This window comes from Helianthus annuus, chromosome 13 (genome assembly GCF_002127325.2).
Source record: "Helianthus annuus cultivar XRQ/B chromosome 13, HanXRQr2.0-SUNRISE, whole genome shotgun sequence".
Lineage (NCBI taxonomy): Eukaryota > Viridiplantae > Streptophyta > Magnoliopsida > Asterales > Asteraceae > Helianthus > Helianthus annuus.
In genome coordinates, this window is record NC_035445.2 from 160,793,064 (window position 1) to 160,811,237 (window position 18,174).

The 18,174-nt window shown below is 41.4% G+C and overlaps 2 protein-coding genes across 2 annotated transcripts; both read left to right on the forward strand.

Moving 5' to 3' along the window:
* Positions 1-842: 842 nt before the first annotated feature.
* LOC110924277 (putative disease resistance RPP13-like protein 1) lies at positions 843-1,823 on the forward strand. Its single transcript, XM_022168305.2, has one exon. It carries the CDS (start codon positions 843-845, stop codon positions 1,821-1,823), a length of 981 nt encoding a protein of 326 aa, XP_022023997.1.
* A 780-nt stretch (positions 1,824-2,603) lies between these two features.
* On the forward strand, positions 2,604-17,401 carry LOC118485916 (putative disease resistance protein At3g14460). The gene is made up of 2 exons (XM_035982437.1): positions 2,604-2,628; positions 14,682-17,401. Exons 1-2 carry the CDS (start codon positions 2,604-2,606, stop codon positions 17,399-17,401), a joined length of 2,745 nt encoding a protein of 914 aa, XP_035838330.1.
* The last annotated feature ends 773 nt before the right edge of the window (positions 17,402-18,174 follow it).

Here is an 18,174-nt window from a genome sequence, read left to right on the forward strand (position 1 = left end):
CCAATCTGAGCTCTCCCCACTATCATGCGCCCAATGATTATCAAGTGCATTTTTAGTTTCATGATATGTTATAAACCTTCTAATAATAATAAAAAAAGACTATGATCTGCAAATTTGTGAATCTGCTTCCATAAGCTTTGTTTTAAATAAAAAGACACGTCTGATGTGCGAAGTGCGCAAGGAGATCACGATTCAGAAAAGCGCCTTAGAGCCTTGAGGTGGCGCTTTTTGCACATTTGGGTTAAAATTGGTCAAACTTTGTTAAAAGGTGACATGTAAAAGCAGACAAACGGATGAAGAATTTTATGAACAGTTGACTTGTTAAAAAGACTAATGTGAAGTTCTTTCTTCACGCCTCGAAAGCCGGGACCTAAACGTCTATGAGGGAGTTGAGATCCTCGATTCAGGTATCTGATATGCTATGATTTCATGCATCAACATGACCCAATGGAGCAAAAAAAAATGTCCATGGGTGTAATAAGAGACCTAAAGGCCCAATCTATTTTGGCAGATCAACATGGGTCTAAGATCCAACTATTAAACATAAGTTAGGTTTTAATTTAGAGCACGATCCATTAAGTAATGGGCCAGATTAGATCCAAATTCAGCCCATTAATAATAAGTAGTGTGAAACAAGGTCACTTGGAATTAACAATTCATTAAGTCAATTATTGCCCATTATAATTTATTCATTGAGGATTACAGATCAGATGCATTTGGTGAACTGCTACAGATCAGATCTATTTAGTCAACCGGTTATAGATCAGATCTAATTCATTCACAAATTTTCTTGTTATACACAGTTTCCTCCATCACCAATCACCAATCACCAAAAACCAACAATGGCTGAAATCATTGCATCTGAGCTCCTCAAAGCTATTTTTGAAAAGCTGGCCTCTGAAGCCTTCAACACGTACGATCGGTCCAAAGGAATTCATTCAGAGCTGAAGAAACTAGAAACCACATTGATAAAGATCCAGTCTCTGCTTAATCATGCTTCTCAGAAGGAAACAACTGATGAAGCTGTTAAACAGTGGCTGAACGATATCCAACACCTGGCTTACGACATAGATGATGTGCTTGATGATTTGGCAACCGAAGATACGCGTCGTAAGCTCAATCAGGAATCTGGAACCATGACAAGCAAGGTAAGAAAGCTCATCCCAGCTAGTTTCACAAATTTATCACTAAGTCAAAGGATGCATCCCAAGTTAGATTATATAACCGCCAAATTTGAAGATCTAGAAAAGGAGAAGGATTGTCTAGGTTTGATTAATCTAAAAGATGAAAAACCCAAAAGACCTTATCAGACCTCTTTGTTAGATACATCTCGTATTGTTGGAAGGCAAGAGGAAATAAAGGAATTGCTAGTGAAGCTATTTGAGAATGGGTCATGTAGTCAGAACTTTAGCATCGTGCCCATAGTTGGTATGGGTGGGTTAGGGAAAACCACCCTAGCAAGAATTTTGTATGATGATGCCGAAGTTAAGAAGCACTTTGAACTCAAGGCTTGGGTTAGTGTTTCAGATCAGTTTGATATCTTAAATATAAGCAAAGTTATCTTACAATCTGTGAAGGGGGAGGACAAGGAATTCACAGATTTAAATCTGCTTCAAGTAGCTCTTAGAAAGCAACTTAGGGATAAAAGATTTTTAATGGTATTAGATGATGTTTGGATTGAGAGCTATGACGACTGGCAGACCCTAGTGAGCCCGTTTCATGCATGTGCTCCTGGTAGTAAAATTATAATGACAACCCGAAAGGTGCAATTGCTCACAAAGTTGGGTTATGATCATCTAAACCATGTGCAGACTCTCTCATAGACCTGGCAAACGGGTCGGGTCGGGTCGGGTTGGGTCATGGGTCAAAACGGGTTCGGGTCAGGACGGGTTCGGGTCAAAACGGGTCAATTAAAAAGGGGTTGTTTTGGTTCGGGTCGGAACGGGTTCGGGTCAGAACGGGTTCGGGTTGAAACGGGTCCGGGTCAGAACGGGTTTCGGGTCGGGTCGGGTCGGGTCAGTTTTGTTAAAAAAATGTTTTTTTTTTAAAGAGAGATTGTACATCAAGGGGCAATTTTATCGGGTTGAAACGGGTCCGGGTCGGTTCGGGTTGATTAAAGAGCTTAGTTAGTGTAAGTGTTGGTGATTTAAATTGAACTGTGGGGGATTGTAACAATATACACACATACACATAGATCTAACATTATACTAACAATTGGACAGACTATGTATCTAGAAATGGGCTGCTAATCCGATTGTTACTAAAATTGAGATGGAAATGTTTGGAGTTTGATGGTAGTTATCATCATGATGTCAACAACAGGATATCAGCCACAAACTTTATTACATCTACTTCGAACAAATTCAAACGCTGCAATTGCTATTCAAGCTGTAACACACTAACATCACAGAGAACAATCTGTTCAGTGCTGTAAAAAGAACCAAACACAGCAGTAATCTTGTCCGCAACTTGCCGCAAATCTGGAACAAAACGCAGCAGATTATCAACTGATAATCTGCTTATTGTGACGATTAAAACACGGCTGCCAAGACAGAGAAACGGCCGGAACTTTGAGCTGCGAGCGATGTTGTGAAGACAGAGAGATGGGCGTTGAATATACCGAGAGATGTATGTTGTGCTTGTACTGGTCGAAACGGTTCGCGTCGAAATGGTTCGCGTCGAAACGGTTCGGACATCGAAACGGTTCGCGTCGAAACGGTTCGCGTCGAAACGGTTCGCGTCGAAACGGTTCGGACGTCGAAACGGTTCGCGTCGAAATGGTTCGGACGTCGAAACGGTTCGCGTCGAAACGGTTCGGACGTCTTCGCGTCGAAACGGTACGCGTCGAAACGGTTCGGACGTCGAAACGGTTCGCGTCGAAACGGTTCGCGTCGAAATGCTACGGGTCGAAACGGTTCGCGTCGAAACGGTTCGCGTTTTTGGCTGGAAAATGTATAGAAACTCGTCCCGACCCTAAACCCGTTTCGTGTCGTAACCCGTCTCGTGCGGATACTTGTGCCGGCTCGAAACCCATTCCGATCCGAAACATGCCCCGTTTCTTTAAGACACTAACCCACATCGACCCATTTCTGTAATGTTGTCGACCCGCTTTGACCCGAAAATAACAAGATGAAATTTCAAGTGACCCATTGTGACCCATTTGGTTAAAATGTTTTACCCAAACCAACCCATATAATTTTAAAAGCAACCCAAATTGACCCATTTGGAAGGCTTTGGGTCAAGATTGCCCCCTCTACTCTCTCACATGACGATGCTGTTACCTTATTTGCTCAACATGCATTGGGTGCAAATAACTTTGATTCTGTAGGTCCCTGTTTCGCGGAGGATTACGAACCTAAACCTTGTTATACAAACCTACTAGCGAGTGCGGAATCCAAGCTAGCAAGCAAACCGAGTTAGTAGCAAGTAGAGAAACAAACACACAAAGATTCACCGATTAACACTAGTCGTATTAATGCAAATGAAGGTTCGGTTACAAGCTCAATGTTTACAGAAGTGTTCTATAAACTCTCTAAGTGTGTGTGTGAGTTCTGGGCAGAATGCTCTCTAAGCTTCTATCTCTCGGGTGTGTGAAAATGGCAGAACTCCAGAACTAACTCACACTCAACACATGCATGGGTATATATACCCAGCTCAGCAGGTCTGCTCGAAGGATTCGACAGATGGTCCGAAGGATCATCTGTCGACCACATGTTACACGAAAGATCAGCATGGACCTCGAAGGATCATCCTTCGAGGTCTAATGGTCGAACCATGGTCGAACCATATCTTTCGATCATCTCGAAGGATCAGGTGTATCCTTCGAGGCTATCCTTCGATCAGAACATCTTTCAACTGTTGTCCAAGTCAAACCGGAGGATGGTTGACTTGGTCAACTTACAATACAAATCAGGACATCGTTTATATCAGACCGAATACAGACAAAGTACAGACACAAGTGCACCAACAAACTCCCCCTTGGCTGTAGCTTTGTCTTTGATCTCTAATCTTTGTCTTGTTCTTCTAAAAGTGTAGACTCGTCTTGAACTTCGACGGTCTTTGGTCTTCAAGTCTTCAAGACTCTGATGTCCTATCATGTCTTCAATGTCGGAGGGTCTTCAAAGTCTTCACGTCTTGAAAGTAGAAAGTGTATCAACAAACTACCCGTATCATGTAGGAAGTGTGTTGACAAACTCCCCCTTAACATAAGCTCCCCCTTGAGTTATGCTCGTGAAATACTTTAACTTTATGAAGTAAGATCCTTGTGGTGTTGACGATGGCCAGCAGCAACTCGATCATCTTCATCTTTTGAGCGCCTTCTCGTCGTGTCTTCATTCCAAGGCTTGTCATCGACCATGTTCTCCTAGCCTTTAGAATCTGCACATGCAAGAAATCTAAACGCGTAATGAGAACAACTGCTTGGAATATAGTATAAACAAATGACACACGAATGACCATGTCATAATCAAACACCGTCCGACAGTTTGAAAGTTTAATAAAATTTGTCAATTTTAGTCTTTAACTTTCAAAACATGCAAATTTCGACCGTTTATGAAGATTTAGTCAGTTCGGTTTTCAGTCAGGTTTCAGGTAACGAAGACTTGAGCTCCAACATCGTACGATCGAAAATAAAGCAGAAATAAAATCTTTTTGGCTTTTATAAAGTTTATATTAAAACACACCTAAAATCTTTTTGGTATTTTTGAAAGTAAAAGACAACAATTTAAAATCCTTTGAGTGTTATCAAACGACATCACCGCTAATGTCGTGCTGATATGCACCAAACGACGAAACTGTTTAAAAGAAAACAATAAAAGTTAAGCAGTAAATAAATATATACAGACATTCTTTTTGCGAGTTTCGAGGGTAAGAGAATCATATCAGTGTACGGTCATGCCAAAACGCTCTTGTTGTTCAGTTAGTTAACATTAAGATAAGCATCCTATAACAATTATCGGTATTGTTGTCCACTTAAGCTCAACTTATCAGATGTAATCATGTTTAGAGGATACGTTAATGTATGATTTATACTTACCGACCGGTGTTCATCCACATCACGACACATTCCCGTATCAAGGTATGCACGAGAGTTCATCTTACCAGTGAGTATACCGATTATCATCTGTTTGACCGTATAAATTGTGAGATACTCACTTATTTTGATTTGAAAACAAGTCCTTTGTGATATAATCACTTATTGATGAGGAACTTGATTTTCGTATGCATGAGGGCACAGGTGCAAGTCCGTGAACAGGTCAGTACTTCCGTACAGCAGAGAGACGAACTTGACACCCGGATAAATGTGATATTTTATCACTTATTTGATATGGACATGTGATTGTTTATCACTTATTGAGGTCGAATGCAGTATGCAGTATGTAATATGTACACGTATGTATAGTATCATGGAAGATCTAGACTTGCGTCCCCGTTATTTTTCGGTAAAAGATACAACCATGATACCCAGATGATAAGCAGCATAAAGACCGAATATCTCAGAACCTCGGCAATCTATCAAACGAAATTTCGGTACTAAGACCATATGCCAATGAATGGTTCCCACCTGGTCTTCAGTCGATTAAGATTTATATCACTCTGCACACTTTAAAATGATTGTGAGCCTACCGATACATCTTATATAGAGCTGCTTATCGTTTTGCATTTAAAGTTTAAAGAGGTTTGGATAGACCACTGATGTACTATCATTTTCTCTTTTGCTCGCCAGGAAACTCATTTTTGTTTTTCTATTGTTTTTGTGTTTTTGAATTTTTCGATGTTTTTGGATTTTCCGATTTTTGGATTTACTCCCCCTAAAATTAACAAACTAAGATAAATTTAAAAACACAAAGGTATTTACAAAAATGATTTTCCGATGTTGGTTTTACTCTTGCTTGACCTTAATGCCGTTTACCAATAATAAAAAGTCAAATCTTGATTTGTCAAAAGCTTTGGTAAATAAGTCGGCACGTTGGTCATCGGTGTGGACCTTAACAACATCGATTAGCCTTTTCTCAAAGCAATCACGTATGAAGTGATATTTGATTTCGATGTGTTTGGTCTTTGAATGCTGCACAGGATTTCTAGTGATATCTAAAGCAGCAGAATTATCAACGTAAATAGGAGTAGTTAGGAATTCAAAACCGTAGTCCCGCATTTGTTGTTGAATCCAAAGTACTTGGGAGCAACAACTTGAGGCAGCAATGTATTCAGCTTCGCATGTTGATGTAGCTACACACGTCTGCTTCTTGCACTGCCATGTGACTAGGCGATTTCCTAAAAACTGACATCCAGCCGTTGTGGATTTACCGTCGATTTTGCATCCGCCAAAATCAGAATCACTGAAAGCTACCAATTCAAAGTTATTATCCCTAGGGTACCACAGACCGGTGTCGGGGTACGTCTTCAAATAACGAAAAATCCTTTTGACAGCAGCAAGATGTGAGGCCTTCGGGTTAACTTGATATCTGGCAAGCAGGCACGTCGGGTACATTATGTCTGGCCTTGATGCTGTGAGGTACATGAGAGATCCGATCATGGCGCGATAGATAGAAGGGCTAACAGCTTCTCCCTTCAAGTCTGGAGTAATTCCGTGATTAGTTGGCAATGGGGTACCAATGGGCGTTGCATCAGACATCTGGAACCGGCTCAAGATGTCACCAACATATTTAGTCTGATGGATGAATATCCCAGACTCCGTTTGTTGTACTTGTAGGCCCAAGAAGAAGGTCATTTCCCCCATAGCACTCATCTCGAATTTATCCTGCATAATGCGCTCGAATTCCCTACACAAGACATCATTAGTAGAACCAAAAATAATGTCATCAACGTATACCTGTACCAGAAGAAGATCTCCATCTTGTTCTTTGATGAAGAGAGTACAGTCGATAAGACCTCTACGAAAACCGTTCTCCAGCAGATAGTGAGATAAGGTTGCATACCAAGCTCGTGGTGCTTGATGAAGACCATAAAGAGCTTTGTTGAGCAACCAAACCCGATCGGGATGGATAGGATCTTCAAAACCTGGAGGCTGTTCGACGTACACCTCTTCTTCAACCACACCATGTAAAAATGCACTTTTCACGTCCATCTGATAAACCTTGAATCCTTTGAAGGACGCATAGGCTAGAAAGATTCGAATTGCTTCGAGACGTGCCACTGGTGCATAGACTTCGTTGTAGTCGATCCCTTCAATCTGACGAAAACCCTGAACGACTAAACGAGCTTTGTTTCGGATAACAACTCCGCGGTCATCCTTTTTGCATTTGAAAACCCAACGGGTACCAATCTTCTTGTATCCAGCAGGTTTCTCTACAAGTTTCCAGACACCCAGCTTCTGGAATTGTTGCAGTTCTTCCTGCATTGCTTCAACCCAGGCATTATCCTTCAAAGCTTCTTTCCACGTCCTTGGTTCTTCTTGTGAGACATAACACGCGAAGGACCAGTCGTTTTGTTGCCCGGATTCTCGAATAGCTGCATACAAGCCTGCATTGTTGTTGTTTCGCAACATGTTTCTTGTTTGTACGCCACTTTGCACATTTCCAATGATGTTTTGTTGAGGATGGGTATTATGAATCCTTGTTTCTGGATTGTCTGGAACTGGAACATTTATACCCAGGTTGTTAAGATTAAGATCAACAACCAATTCAAGACCCGGAATTGACGAAGAGGATGATGCAGTAGCCTCAGCTGTTCTATGAGCATCTACTGGAGGAGTACCCTCTGAAGTACCATGAACTGCTGTTGTAGGAGCTTCTTGATCTGCATCTAGAAATTCATCATCCTCTGAAGATTCGTTCAATTCGTTTGCATCATGAAAATCCTCATTGTTGAGAGTATTATTGTTCACCGAAGAAGATGGTTCTTGATTAACAAGAATTGGACGAACCACCGGTGAAACTGTTGCATTGTCACTCTCGAAAAACATCCTAGCCGCAGCATTTTCTTCAGCGGCTTCAACATTGATCGAATTGAAAAAGTCATCGTACTCAAACATCCAAGGTTGACCCGGATTTTTGACTGGCAAGGTGTGCCTTTGTACTCTGACCTCAGACCATTCCTCAACCCTTTTAGTCTCTAGATTCCAGACTCGTAAGTTAGGGGTGGCATACCCAAGAAAGTATCCATCAATTGCTCTTGCCCCAAACTTTCCATTAGGATCGATGATTGTGCATGGAGCTCCAAACGGTTCTAGATAAGACAAATCTGGTTTCCGTTTCTGAAGAAGCTCAAAGCAGGTCTTGTTGTGTCTTTTGACTGTAAGGACTCTGTTCAATGTGTAACATGCAGAGGCCACAGCTTCAGTCCAGAATGGAATGGGCAACTGCGACTCTACCAACATTGTCCTAGCAGTCTCGATCAATGTGCGGTTCTTACGTTCAGCGACACCATTCTGTTGAGGAGTATAAGCTGCACTAAACTCATGAAGAATACCCTTTGAAGTGCAGAACTCCGCCATGGAATGATTTTTAAATTCAGTACCATTGTCGCTACGTATCCGCCTAACCTTCAACTTATACAAATTCTCAATCTGAATGATCAAGTTTTTGATAATGCCAAAGGTTTCACTCTTGTGTGCCATGAACGCAACCCAAGAAAATCTTGAATAATCATCAGTAACCACGAGGCAGTATTGATCACCCCGAATACTCTTGTGCTTGACAGGACCGAACAAATCCATGTGCAAACGTTCAAGAGGAACTGCCACTGTGTTGATCTTCTTTGTAGGGTGCTTCTTCTTTGTTTGCTTTCCTTTCTGGCACGAAACACAGATGTCTTGAAGATGGAAATTTTTGAGGGGAACACCATTCACCAATTCATTTGAAACCAAATGATTCATTTTGCGTAAGTGAATGTGACCCATTCGTCTGTGCCAAGAGATAGTGTCTTTTTCTGTGGCTTTGGAAACGAAACAAGTTGCTTGTGCAGACGTAGTAATAGCCTGGCTCATGTCAAGGACGTACAAATCATTTATCCTTGGAGCCGACAAGAGAATCCATTCTTTTGGAATTTTGAAGCCGGGTTTCAGCACATAACATCCATTAGCATCAAAGTGGACTGAAAATTTCTTGTCACAAATTTGAGAAACACTAAGAAGATTGTGATCAAGTTGTTGCACAAAATTGATCTTGTCAAAGCTGACAATCCCGTTAGATATCATTCCTTCACCCGTTATGTATCCACCTTTATCTCCAGCAAAAGCAACATAACCTCCTCTAATAGATTTAACGTCGTAGAGAAGCTTCATGTCGCCTGTCATGTGCCTGGATGCCCCACTATCAACAATCCAATGACTACTGATAGTTCCTCCTGAAGCACCCTGCACATGAACTCAAATGAATTAGTTGGAGATGGGGACCCAAGCCATTGTGGTCTTGGGTCTTCCATTTTCATCAATGACAATAACTTCTTGTCTTTGATGGTTGGTGAATTGTGATGGTCCCCCTGATTCAACAACCGTTTTTGGTTTCCAAGTCTGTTTGGTTTCACCAGTGTTTTTCTTTAAAATTTTAACTTCTTGATGATTTGAAGTTTTAGAATTTTCTGGTTTTACAACAACAGATTGTTTATGAACCACATCGGTTTTAATCGCTTTTTCAATTTTCTTGACCTGTTGCCGTTTCTGTTTCTTTTCCCTTTCTTTTACAAGTCGGGGATCTTGTTTTGTGGAAACAGATGGCTTACGGTCAGTCTTACCACGGGGATCATCAACCTTTCCTTTCTGCTTATGAAGATATGGGCAGTTTCTAATAATGTGCCCAATGGTTCCACACTCAAAACATGATCTTCGTTCTACAAACCCCGAAGAATCATGTGATCGTCTAGCCGATGATGTTGAACTTTGTGAACCCGAGGTACTAGGTTTTGAACTACTTGGTTCATTTCTTTTCTCGACAATAGCTTTCTTGACAAAATCTAAGTTAGATTGATTTTCAAACTTTTCAATTTTGTCTGTTCCCGTCGATTTCACAAAGTTAACATTCTTCTTCTTCTTTTGATTCGGCTTCTTTTGCACTGGAGCCGGTACTTTACCTTTGGGTTTGGTGTGATTTTGCTGAGTTGGCACTGTTGGCAATTTCTTGTTGCCAAATTGCTTTCGAACTTCAGCCTTTGGGATTGGAGGACACTGTGTGACTGTAACTTTAGGTCCTGCCTTTCCCAAGAACTTACTTGTCGAATTCTCAAAGACTTTGCAGATTAAGGATTGATTAACATTCTTAATGGGAAAATCTTTGTCTGAGTAAATTTTATCATCACCAACTAGAGTGTACAGCAAATTCACACTCTCCGGCTCTCCTGCAGATGAGGACTCAGTTGCAACAGTCTTAGCGGGTTTGACAGGGGGATCACATAGAATGTGATTCTCAAGAGGTATGTCCTCATTTTTGACTACCGCATCAGACTTTGCTGGGACAGTATCATCAGATTCATCATCAGACGAATCAGCATCCTCAATCACAACTGGAGGATCTTGATTCTGTTCAGCACTCACAAATGTATCTGCTGACACATCTGAATCTGAGGATACTTCCTTTTGGTATCCGAGTCCTGCAGCAAACTCCTTAACATCTAGAGGCACAGTAGGTTCAAAGAAAACCCTGTCCTCTTCATCAGGCATGGCATCATAATTATGTCTCACTGGTGGTGGACACTTCTTGTAGCCAATGCATGTGACATCTCTCTTTTCCTTCTGAACGTCAATGATGTGATCTAACACATAGCTAGAACTCAAATAACTGTCTAGCTTGAGTTGGATCGCATCACTTTCGGTTTTCACACAAGCCATCTCTTTTTGCATACTCTCAAGGCGAGATATATACAAATTAATATCAGTTTGTTTTCTTGAAACCATTTTAGTCAGTTCAGTTTTATCCTTCTTTAATGTTTCAATTACTGACTTAAATTCTTTTTCATGGTTTTCATAAAACATGTTGGCTTCTGTGCATTTAGAGAGATCCACAGTCAACTTCTGATTGTGGAGAAATGTCACATCATATTTTTCTTGCAAAGCGTCATGCTTACTTTGCAAGTCACTCAAATTCTCATTCACAGTAGTATGTTTGTCTTGCAAGTCAAACAAACTAGCTTGTAAAGCATCATGTTTGCCTTGCAACTCAGACATACTTTTCTCAAGATCAGCACATCTAGCATGCAACCTAGCACATTCATCACAATTAACAGCAGTGGGTTCATCGACACATACCTGACTTGATGAACCGTCGACATTAGCCATAAAGGCTGAATGGAGAGAAGACGAAGAGTAAGCAGCTTGATCCACCAGAATAGATCTTCTTTGAGTTTCTGCTACAGCTTCCCCCAAGAGTTCATCAATGTCAATATCATCCGAAACATTAGATGTCTCACCCACATGATCATCACCAGAGTTGGATGATTCTTCATCAACACTCCTGCTGTATCCAGAGGAGTCTTCATCTTCAGACGATTCATCACCACTGGCAGAAGATTCTCCACCATTGGTGTGAACCAGCTCCTTCACAATCTGAGCAAAACATGCTGTTCCATCAGGAGCATCACCACCCAACTGGATTGACCAGTCACAACCTTCATCCACCTGAACTGCAAGTGCTCGGTTGGTTTGGTTGTTGACAGGCACCAATGTACGATCATTGTTTCTGTTCTGCTGGTTGCCTTGGTTCCTGAAGGGGTTTTGATTCCCGTGCTGGGCTGGCTTTGTACATTCCCGTTTAAAGTGGCCCCGTTCACCACAGTTGAAGCACTTAACAGCTTGCTTATCGAACCCATACTTGGTGTCTCGCTTACTTTCCAAGCTGGTTCTGCCAGTACTTTCCATCCAATCCTTTGCTCTTCTCACAGCACTCGCAAAGGCCCACTTGATGTCCATCAAGTCCATCTCTTCCTTATCAATCTGCCTGTAATCTTCTTGTGTCAGATTAATGTTTCCAATCTGACCTTCTATCAACCCACAGTAAGCGCTCACTACAGTGTTAAGCAGCTCCATGTGTTCCTTAGCTACTTCTACACTGATTTTAGAAAAGCTTGACGTGTCGAGCTGTACTGTACTTGACTTTGATTGTTGACCTGCAGCAGATGATGTTCCTCCATAACACGCATATTGTGGTTGTTGAACAGGAGGAGGAGGAGGTGGTTGTATTGGATTTCCATACAGATCTGTGGTTGGAGGCGACTTTACAGGAACTTGCACTGGATTGCCATACATATCCGTGCTTGTGACAAACGCCGTTTGAAGTGGAGCGTGTGAACCGGCTTTTGCAGATGACGTAGTGGAGGTGCCATAATACATCTCTGGATTCTGTGGCACTGCAACTCTCTTTGCCTTCAACGTTTCTTCCTGATCCTTGTTCTCCAGAAGCTGCACGAAATCGTTGATATTTGTAGTTCTCAACGTTCCGTTGTACTTCAAGATTTCCAGGAAGTTATTCCATTGAGGAGGCAATGCATCGGCAAACTTCTTTACCACCTCTGTTGGAGTCGTTGTGACTTCAAAGTTGGTCAGCTCAGTAAGCAGATGATAGAAACGGCTTGTCATATCTCCCAAGGACTCCTTATCCATACATGTGAAGCCATCGAATTCTTTCTTCAGTAGATCTCGTCTTAGTTGACGTGTGGCTTCATTACCTACTCCTCTTGTCTTCAATGCATCCCACAGCTTCTTCGTTGTCTTGAAACTGACGAACTGATGATAAATATCCTTGCTCAGTGCTTGAGTGAGAATAGCGTATGCTTTCTTTTCTAAGTCATACGTCTTCTTTTGATCATCAGGAAGATCGGCAAATGTAGCTGTCGAAGAAGCAGCAACCTCGATAGTTTGATCGAATTCCGTAATGAACCGCAACCACAACTCTGTATTTTGACCAAGAATGTATGTATGGAAACGATCAACCCATCCTGGATATTCATGAAGATGCATCAACTTTGGAGGCCTGTTCAAACTTCCGGTTTCACTTTCGCTTAGAAGAAGACTTTGAATACTCGGAGTTTGATTTGAAACAAACGCCCATTGACCAGCTGGAGTGGCATTTGCTTGTGAGGATGTAGAAACTGGAGATTCGGCCCATGATGGAGATTGACTGGTATTCATGTATTTTCCACTGTCTGGAGCCGGACTTCCCCACCAACTCGGATTCATGATAGATAAGCAAAATAAATGCTAAGTAAGAAAGATCCGAAAGATAACACAACCGAAAGATCCTGGTCGAAAGATCTGAAATCACAGAAACTTGTTAACAATAAACAAACCTCAATCGAAAGATATAACCTTGTTCGAAGGATCAACAGTACTCGAAAGATTACTGTTGACTCTCGAACAATGATTTCGAAAGATTCAAGAACTCGAAAGATTCCCTTTGAAAGATCCTTATCTTTCGGGCCAAATCCTTATCTTTCGAACAACAGATCTCGAAAGATTCACCAATACGAAGGATCCTAATCTTTCGGACACTAGTCTTTCGAAAAGATTCCTCTGTCGAAGGATATGTTTCAGACTTCGAAGGATGGGTCGAAGGATATAAATCTTTCGAGCCCTCCTTGATCGAAAGATATCGAAGGATGATCTTTCGATGTCGAAAGATATCTTTCGAGAGGCTCTGACACAACTGACTTTGATGTGAAAGGTTGGTGAAAAGGTGACAGGTTGGTAAGGTCAAACTTTCGGCAAAAGGGGATGTCAGATCAACTTTCCCACCAACTTTTGAAAGATTGCCCAAAAAGGATAACCTTATCCTTAAGCCAGTCACCGGAAACACACCGGAATACCACCGGAAAACACAAAGTTTTCTAAAAACCAATTTTTATGTTACCCAACCAAAACTTGAACACTCCCGGTTAGTTTAGACACGTTTTTACTCAAAGAAAAAGCAAGAAACTTGGTAAAAACAGGTGCAAAACCAAGTGTTTCAACACACCACAACTTGTAAAAACCCGGTTTTAAACAAGGTTAAGAGCCTTAGCTCTGATACCACTTGTAGGTCCCTGTTTCGCGGAGGATTACGAACCTAAACCTTGTTATACAAACCTACTAGCGAGTGCGGAATCCAAGCTAGCAAGCAAACCGAGTTAGTAGCAAGTAGAGAAACAAACACACAAAGATTCACCGATTAACACTAGTCGTATTAATGCAAATGAAGGTTCGGTTACAAGCTCAATGTTTACAGAAGTGTTCTATAAACTCTCTAAGTGTGTGTGTGAGTTCTGGGCAGAATGCTCTCTAAGCTTCTATCTCTCGGGTGTGTGAAAATGGCAGAACTCCAGAACTAACTCACACTCAACACATGCATGGGTATATATACCCAGCTCAGCAGGTCTGCTCGAAGGATTCGACAGATGGTCCGAAGGATCATCTGTCGACCACATGTTACACGAAAGATCAGCATGGACCTCGAAGGATCATCCTTCGAGGTCTAATGGTCGAACCATGGTCGAACCATATCTTTCGATCATCTCGAAGGATCAGGTGTATCCTTCGAGGCTATCCTTCGATCAGAACATCTTTCAACTGTTGTCCAAGTCAAACCGGAGGATGGTTGACTTGGTCAACTTACAATACAAATCAGGACATCGTTTATATCAGACCGAATACAGACAAAGTACAGACACAAGTGCACCAACAGATTCACATCCAGTTTTAAAACAATACGGTGAAGGCATTGTGGAAAAATGTGATGGCTTACCTTTGGCTTTAGCAGTACTCGGTAGGTTATTAAGGACAAAGACCGAAGAAGAAGAGTGGAAGGAGCTGTGGAACAGTGAGATTTGGAGGTTAGGAAAGGGGGATGAGATTGTCCCGGCTCTTAAACTAAGTTACAATGATCTTTCAGCATGTTTGAAGCAGTTGTTTGCATACTGCTCCTTGTTCCCCAAAGACCATCTGTTTCATAAAGAGAGTTTGATTTTACTTTGGATGGCAGAAGGTTTTTTGAACCAGTCATCTTCAGACAAGTCAATGGAGCGCTTAGGTCTTGAATATTTTGAAGAGTTGTTGTCAAGGTCATTTTTTCAACATGCACCTAATGACAAACATATGTTTGTGATGCATGACTTGCTGAATGACTTGGCCACATCTGTTGCTGGAGAATTCTTTTCAAGATTAGACATTGAGATGGTACAGGATGTTAGGAAGGAAGCCTTGGAAAAGTACCGACATATGTCATTTGTTTGTGACGAATATGTAGCTTACTCGAAGTTCGATCCATTCAAAAGAGCTAAAAGTTTGAGAACATTCTTATCCTTACAAGGAAAAGATAGTTTCGAAAAGTTTTACTTATCTAGTAAGATTTTAGTTGACTTACTTCCCGAATTACCAATGCTAAGGGTTCTAAGTTTGGGAAATTTATGCATCAGCGAGGTGCCAGAGACCATTGGCAGTTTGAAGCATCTCCGGTATCTTAATTTATCTGAAAACCCAATCACACATTTACCAGAAAGTGTTGGCAATCTCGACAATTTGCAAACATTACTCCTTTCTGGTTGTAGTGACTTAATTCAGTTGCCCAACAACTTCTCAAAGCTTAAAAACTTGCGGCATTTGGACATTTACGGAACTCCGCTTTTGAATAAGTTACCTCTGTGGATTGGCCAATTGAAAAGCCTACAGACTCTCACCAAGATCATTGTTGGAGGAGATAATGACCTTGCAATAACCAAGATTAAAGACCTTACAGATTTTGATGGGTGGATTCACATCAAGGGGTTGGACAAAGTGGAAATGGCAATGCATGCACAAGAGGCAAACTTATTGCAAAAGAGGTTTATTCACTTAAAACTAGAATGGAGTGATGTGTTTGATGGTTCTCGAAAGGAGTCTCTTGAGAAGGAGGTCCTCTGTGTGTTGAAGCCTAACAGTGCTAGTTTGACAGTCCTTGAAATAGCGTCATATGGGGGTAAAGAATTTCCTAATTGGGTTGGGGATCCATCGTTTCTTCAGTTGACTGAGGTGTTTATACATGGCTGTAAAAACTGTACATCTTTACCACCACTTGGTCAGTTACCATCACTCAAGAAGTTGTTTATTGAAGACATGGATGAGGTGAAAGCTTTGGGTTCAGAGTTAGTAGGGACTGGTCTTCCATTCCCTTCACTTGAAGTTCTTACATTAGAAAATATGAAGAGGTTGGAAGTATGGTCAACCAATAATGGGGCTGTGTCGTTTCCATGCCTTCAAACGCTTGTTGTAAGAAATTGTCCTAATTTGGTTCAAGTGTCACCTGAAGCTCTACCTTCTTTGAATATTCTAAAAGTATCTGAATGTGATAGTGCTGTGTTGAGAAGCCTGGTTCAAGTAGCTTCAGGACTTGGGGGTTTGCAAATAGAAAGTATTTCAGGGCTTGATGATGTGGCGTGGAGAGGTGTTATAAAGTATCTTGGAGGAGTCGAATATTTAATGATAAAAAACTGTAACGAAATAAGATACTTGTGGGAGTCGATGGCTAGTAAGGCTCTTATATGTTTAATGTATTTGGATGTACTGGAATGTCAAAATTTGGTGAGATTAGGAGAGAAAGAGGAAGGGGATAGTTGTGGGAGCAATGCTATAACAACTCTTAGGACATTAAAGATAGAAAAATGTGAGAGTATGGAGCATTGTAGGTGTCCAAATAACATTGAGGAGTTGGACATCTCAGATTGTCCTTCCATTACATCTGTTTCATTTCTTACAACAGCTGGAGGGCAGAAGCTCAAGTTGCTTTCCATTAAAGGCTGTGACAAACTGTTAGAAAAGGAGCTAATATTTGGAGGGGATAACACTAGGGTGCTTGTCAACAACACAAGCATGCCAATGCTTCAAAGTGTTAAATTAAACAACTGGCCAAATCTGACAAAGATCATTGAATTGAAGCAGTTGATTCACCTTACTCAGCTGAGAATAGTTGATTGTCCAAATATGGAGTCATTTCCTGACCACGAGTTGCCTAATCTCACCTCCTTAACACACCTGGTAATATACAATTGCCCAAGTACAGATTCTTCCTTTCCTCGTGGGTTTTGGCCTCCCAAAATGCGTAACCTTTTCATAGGGGGTTTGAAGAAGCCCATCTTAGAGTGGGGACCACAGAATTTCCCAGCCTCACTTGTCGACCTAGGGTTATACTGTTCACAGTCAGAAGAAGATGATGTGAGTAGATGTAGTCAGTTGTCTCATCTTCTTCCTTCACCTCTTACTACTCTTCGAATAGATAGATTTAAGAAACTGAAATCAGTTTCAGTGGGAGTCCAACACCTCACCTCCCTCCAACATCTCTTTTTAGGGGGCTGCCCAAAGATGAAGCATCTACCTGACATTCTGCTGCCTTCACTTTTAAGTTTAAACATCTTTAACTGCCCAAAGCTAAAAGGAAGGTGCAGTAGAAGAGGCTCCTATTGGTCCCGCATCTCTCATATCCCCCGCATCAAAATAAATGAAGAATGATCCATTGCATCAGAATAAACACAAGACCGTGGCCTTGCTGCCCGAAGATCTCCCGCAACCCGTTGAATTCCGATTCCCGTTGTGAGAACTTTCAGAAACTGAAGCAAACGTAACCAGTGTACTTCTGCTGCAATCAACATCAGAGCCGCTGTGAAGAATCACACAATGAATCTTTCTTTAGGTAAACTTCTGTAACTTCTGTAGTAAATTAATGTATGCTGCTGTAAATCTATATTAGGTTTGAGAGGTGTAGGTTTTATATATGGGACACGAAACAGTATAAATTAGGTTTAAAATAAATAATAAGTAAAATAAAAGGGTGCATGGGGACTGGGACGATGTGTAGGTCCCTCTCGGAGGATCGAGAACAAACCTATACCTTGTTATACCAACCCACTAGCGAGTGCGGAATCCAAGCTAGTAGGCAAACCGGGATGAGACAAGTATAAACACAATCACACAAAGATTCACCGATTAACACTAGTCGTATTAATGCAAATGAAGGTTTCGGTTACAAGCACAATGTTTACAAATCTAACATGTAAACTCTCAAGTGTGTGTGTGTGTGAGTTCCGACAGAATGCTCTCAACACTCTCTATCTCTCGGTGCAAATGGCAGAACTGCAGAACTAACTCACACTCAACACATGCATGGGTATATATACCCAGCTCAGCAAGTCTGCTCGAAGGATTCGACAGATGGTCCGAAGGATCATCTGTCGACCACATGTTGCACGAAAGATCAGCATGGACCTCGAAGGATCATCCTTCGA

Excerpts from the sequence above, each read along its gene's own strand:
- LOC110924277 (XM_022168305.2), top strand. The coding sequence starts at position 843 with ATGGCTGAAATCATTGCATCTGAGCTCCTCAAAGCTATTTTTGAAAAG.
- LOC118485916 (XM_035982437.1), top strand. The coding sequence starts at position 2,604 with ATGGGCGTTGAATATACCGAGAGAT. Across the intron at positions 2,629-14,681 it reads CGTTGAATATACCGAGAGAT|TACTCGGTAGGTTATTAAGG; the intron begins GTATGTTGTGCT and ends TGGCTTTAGCAG.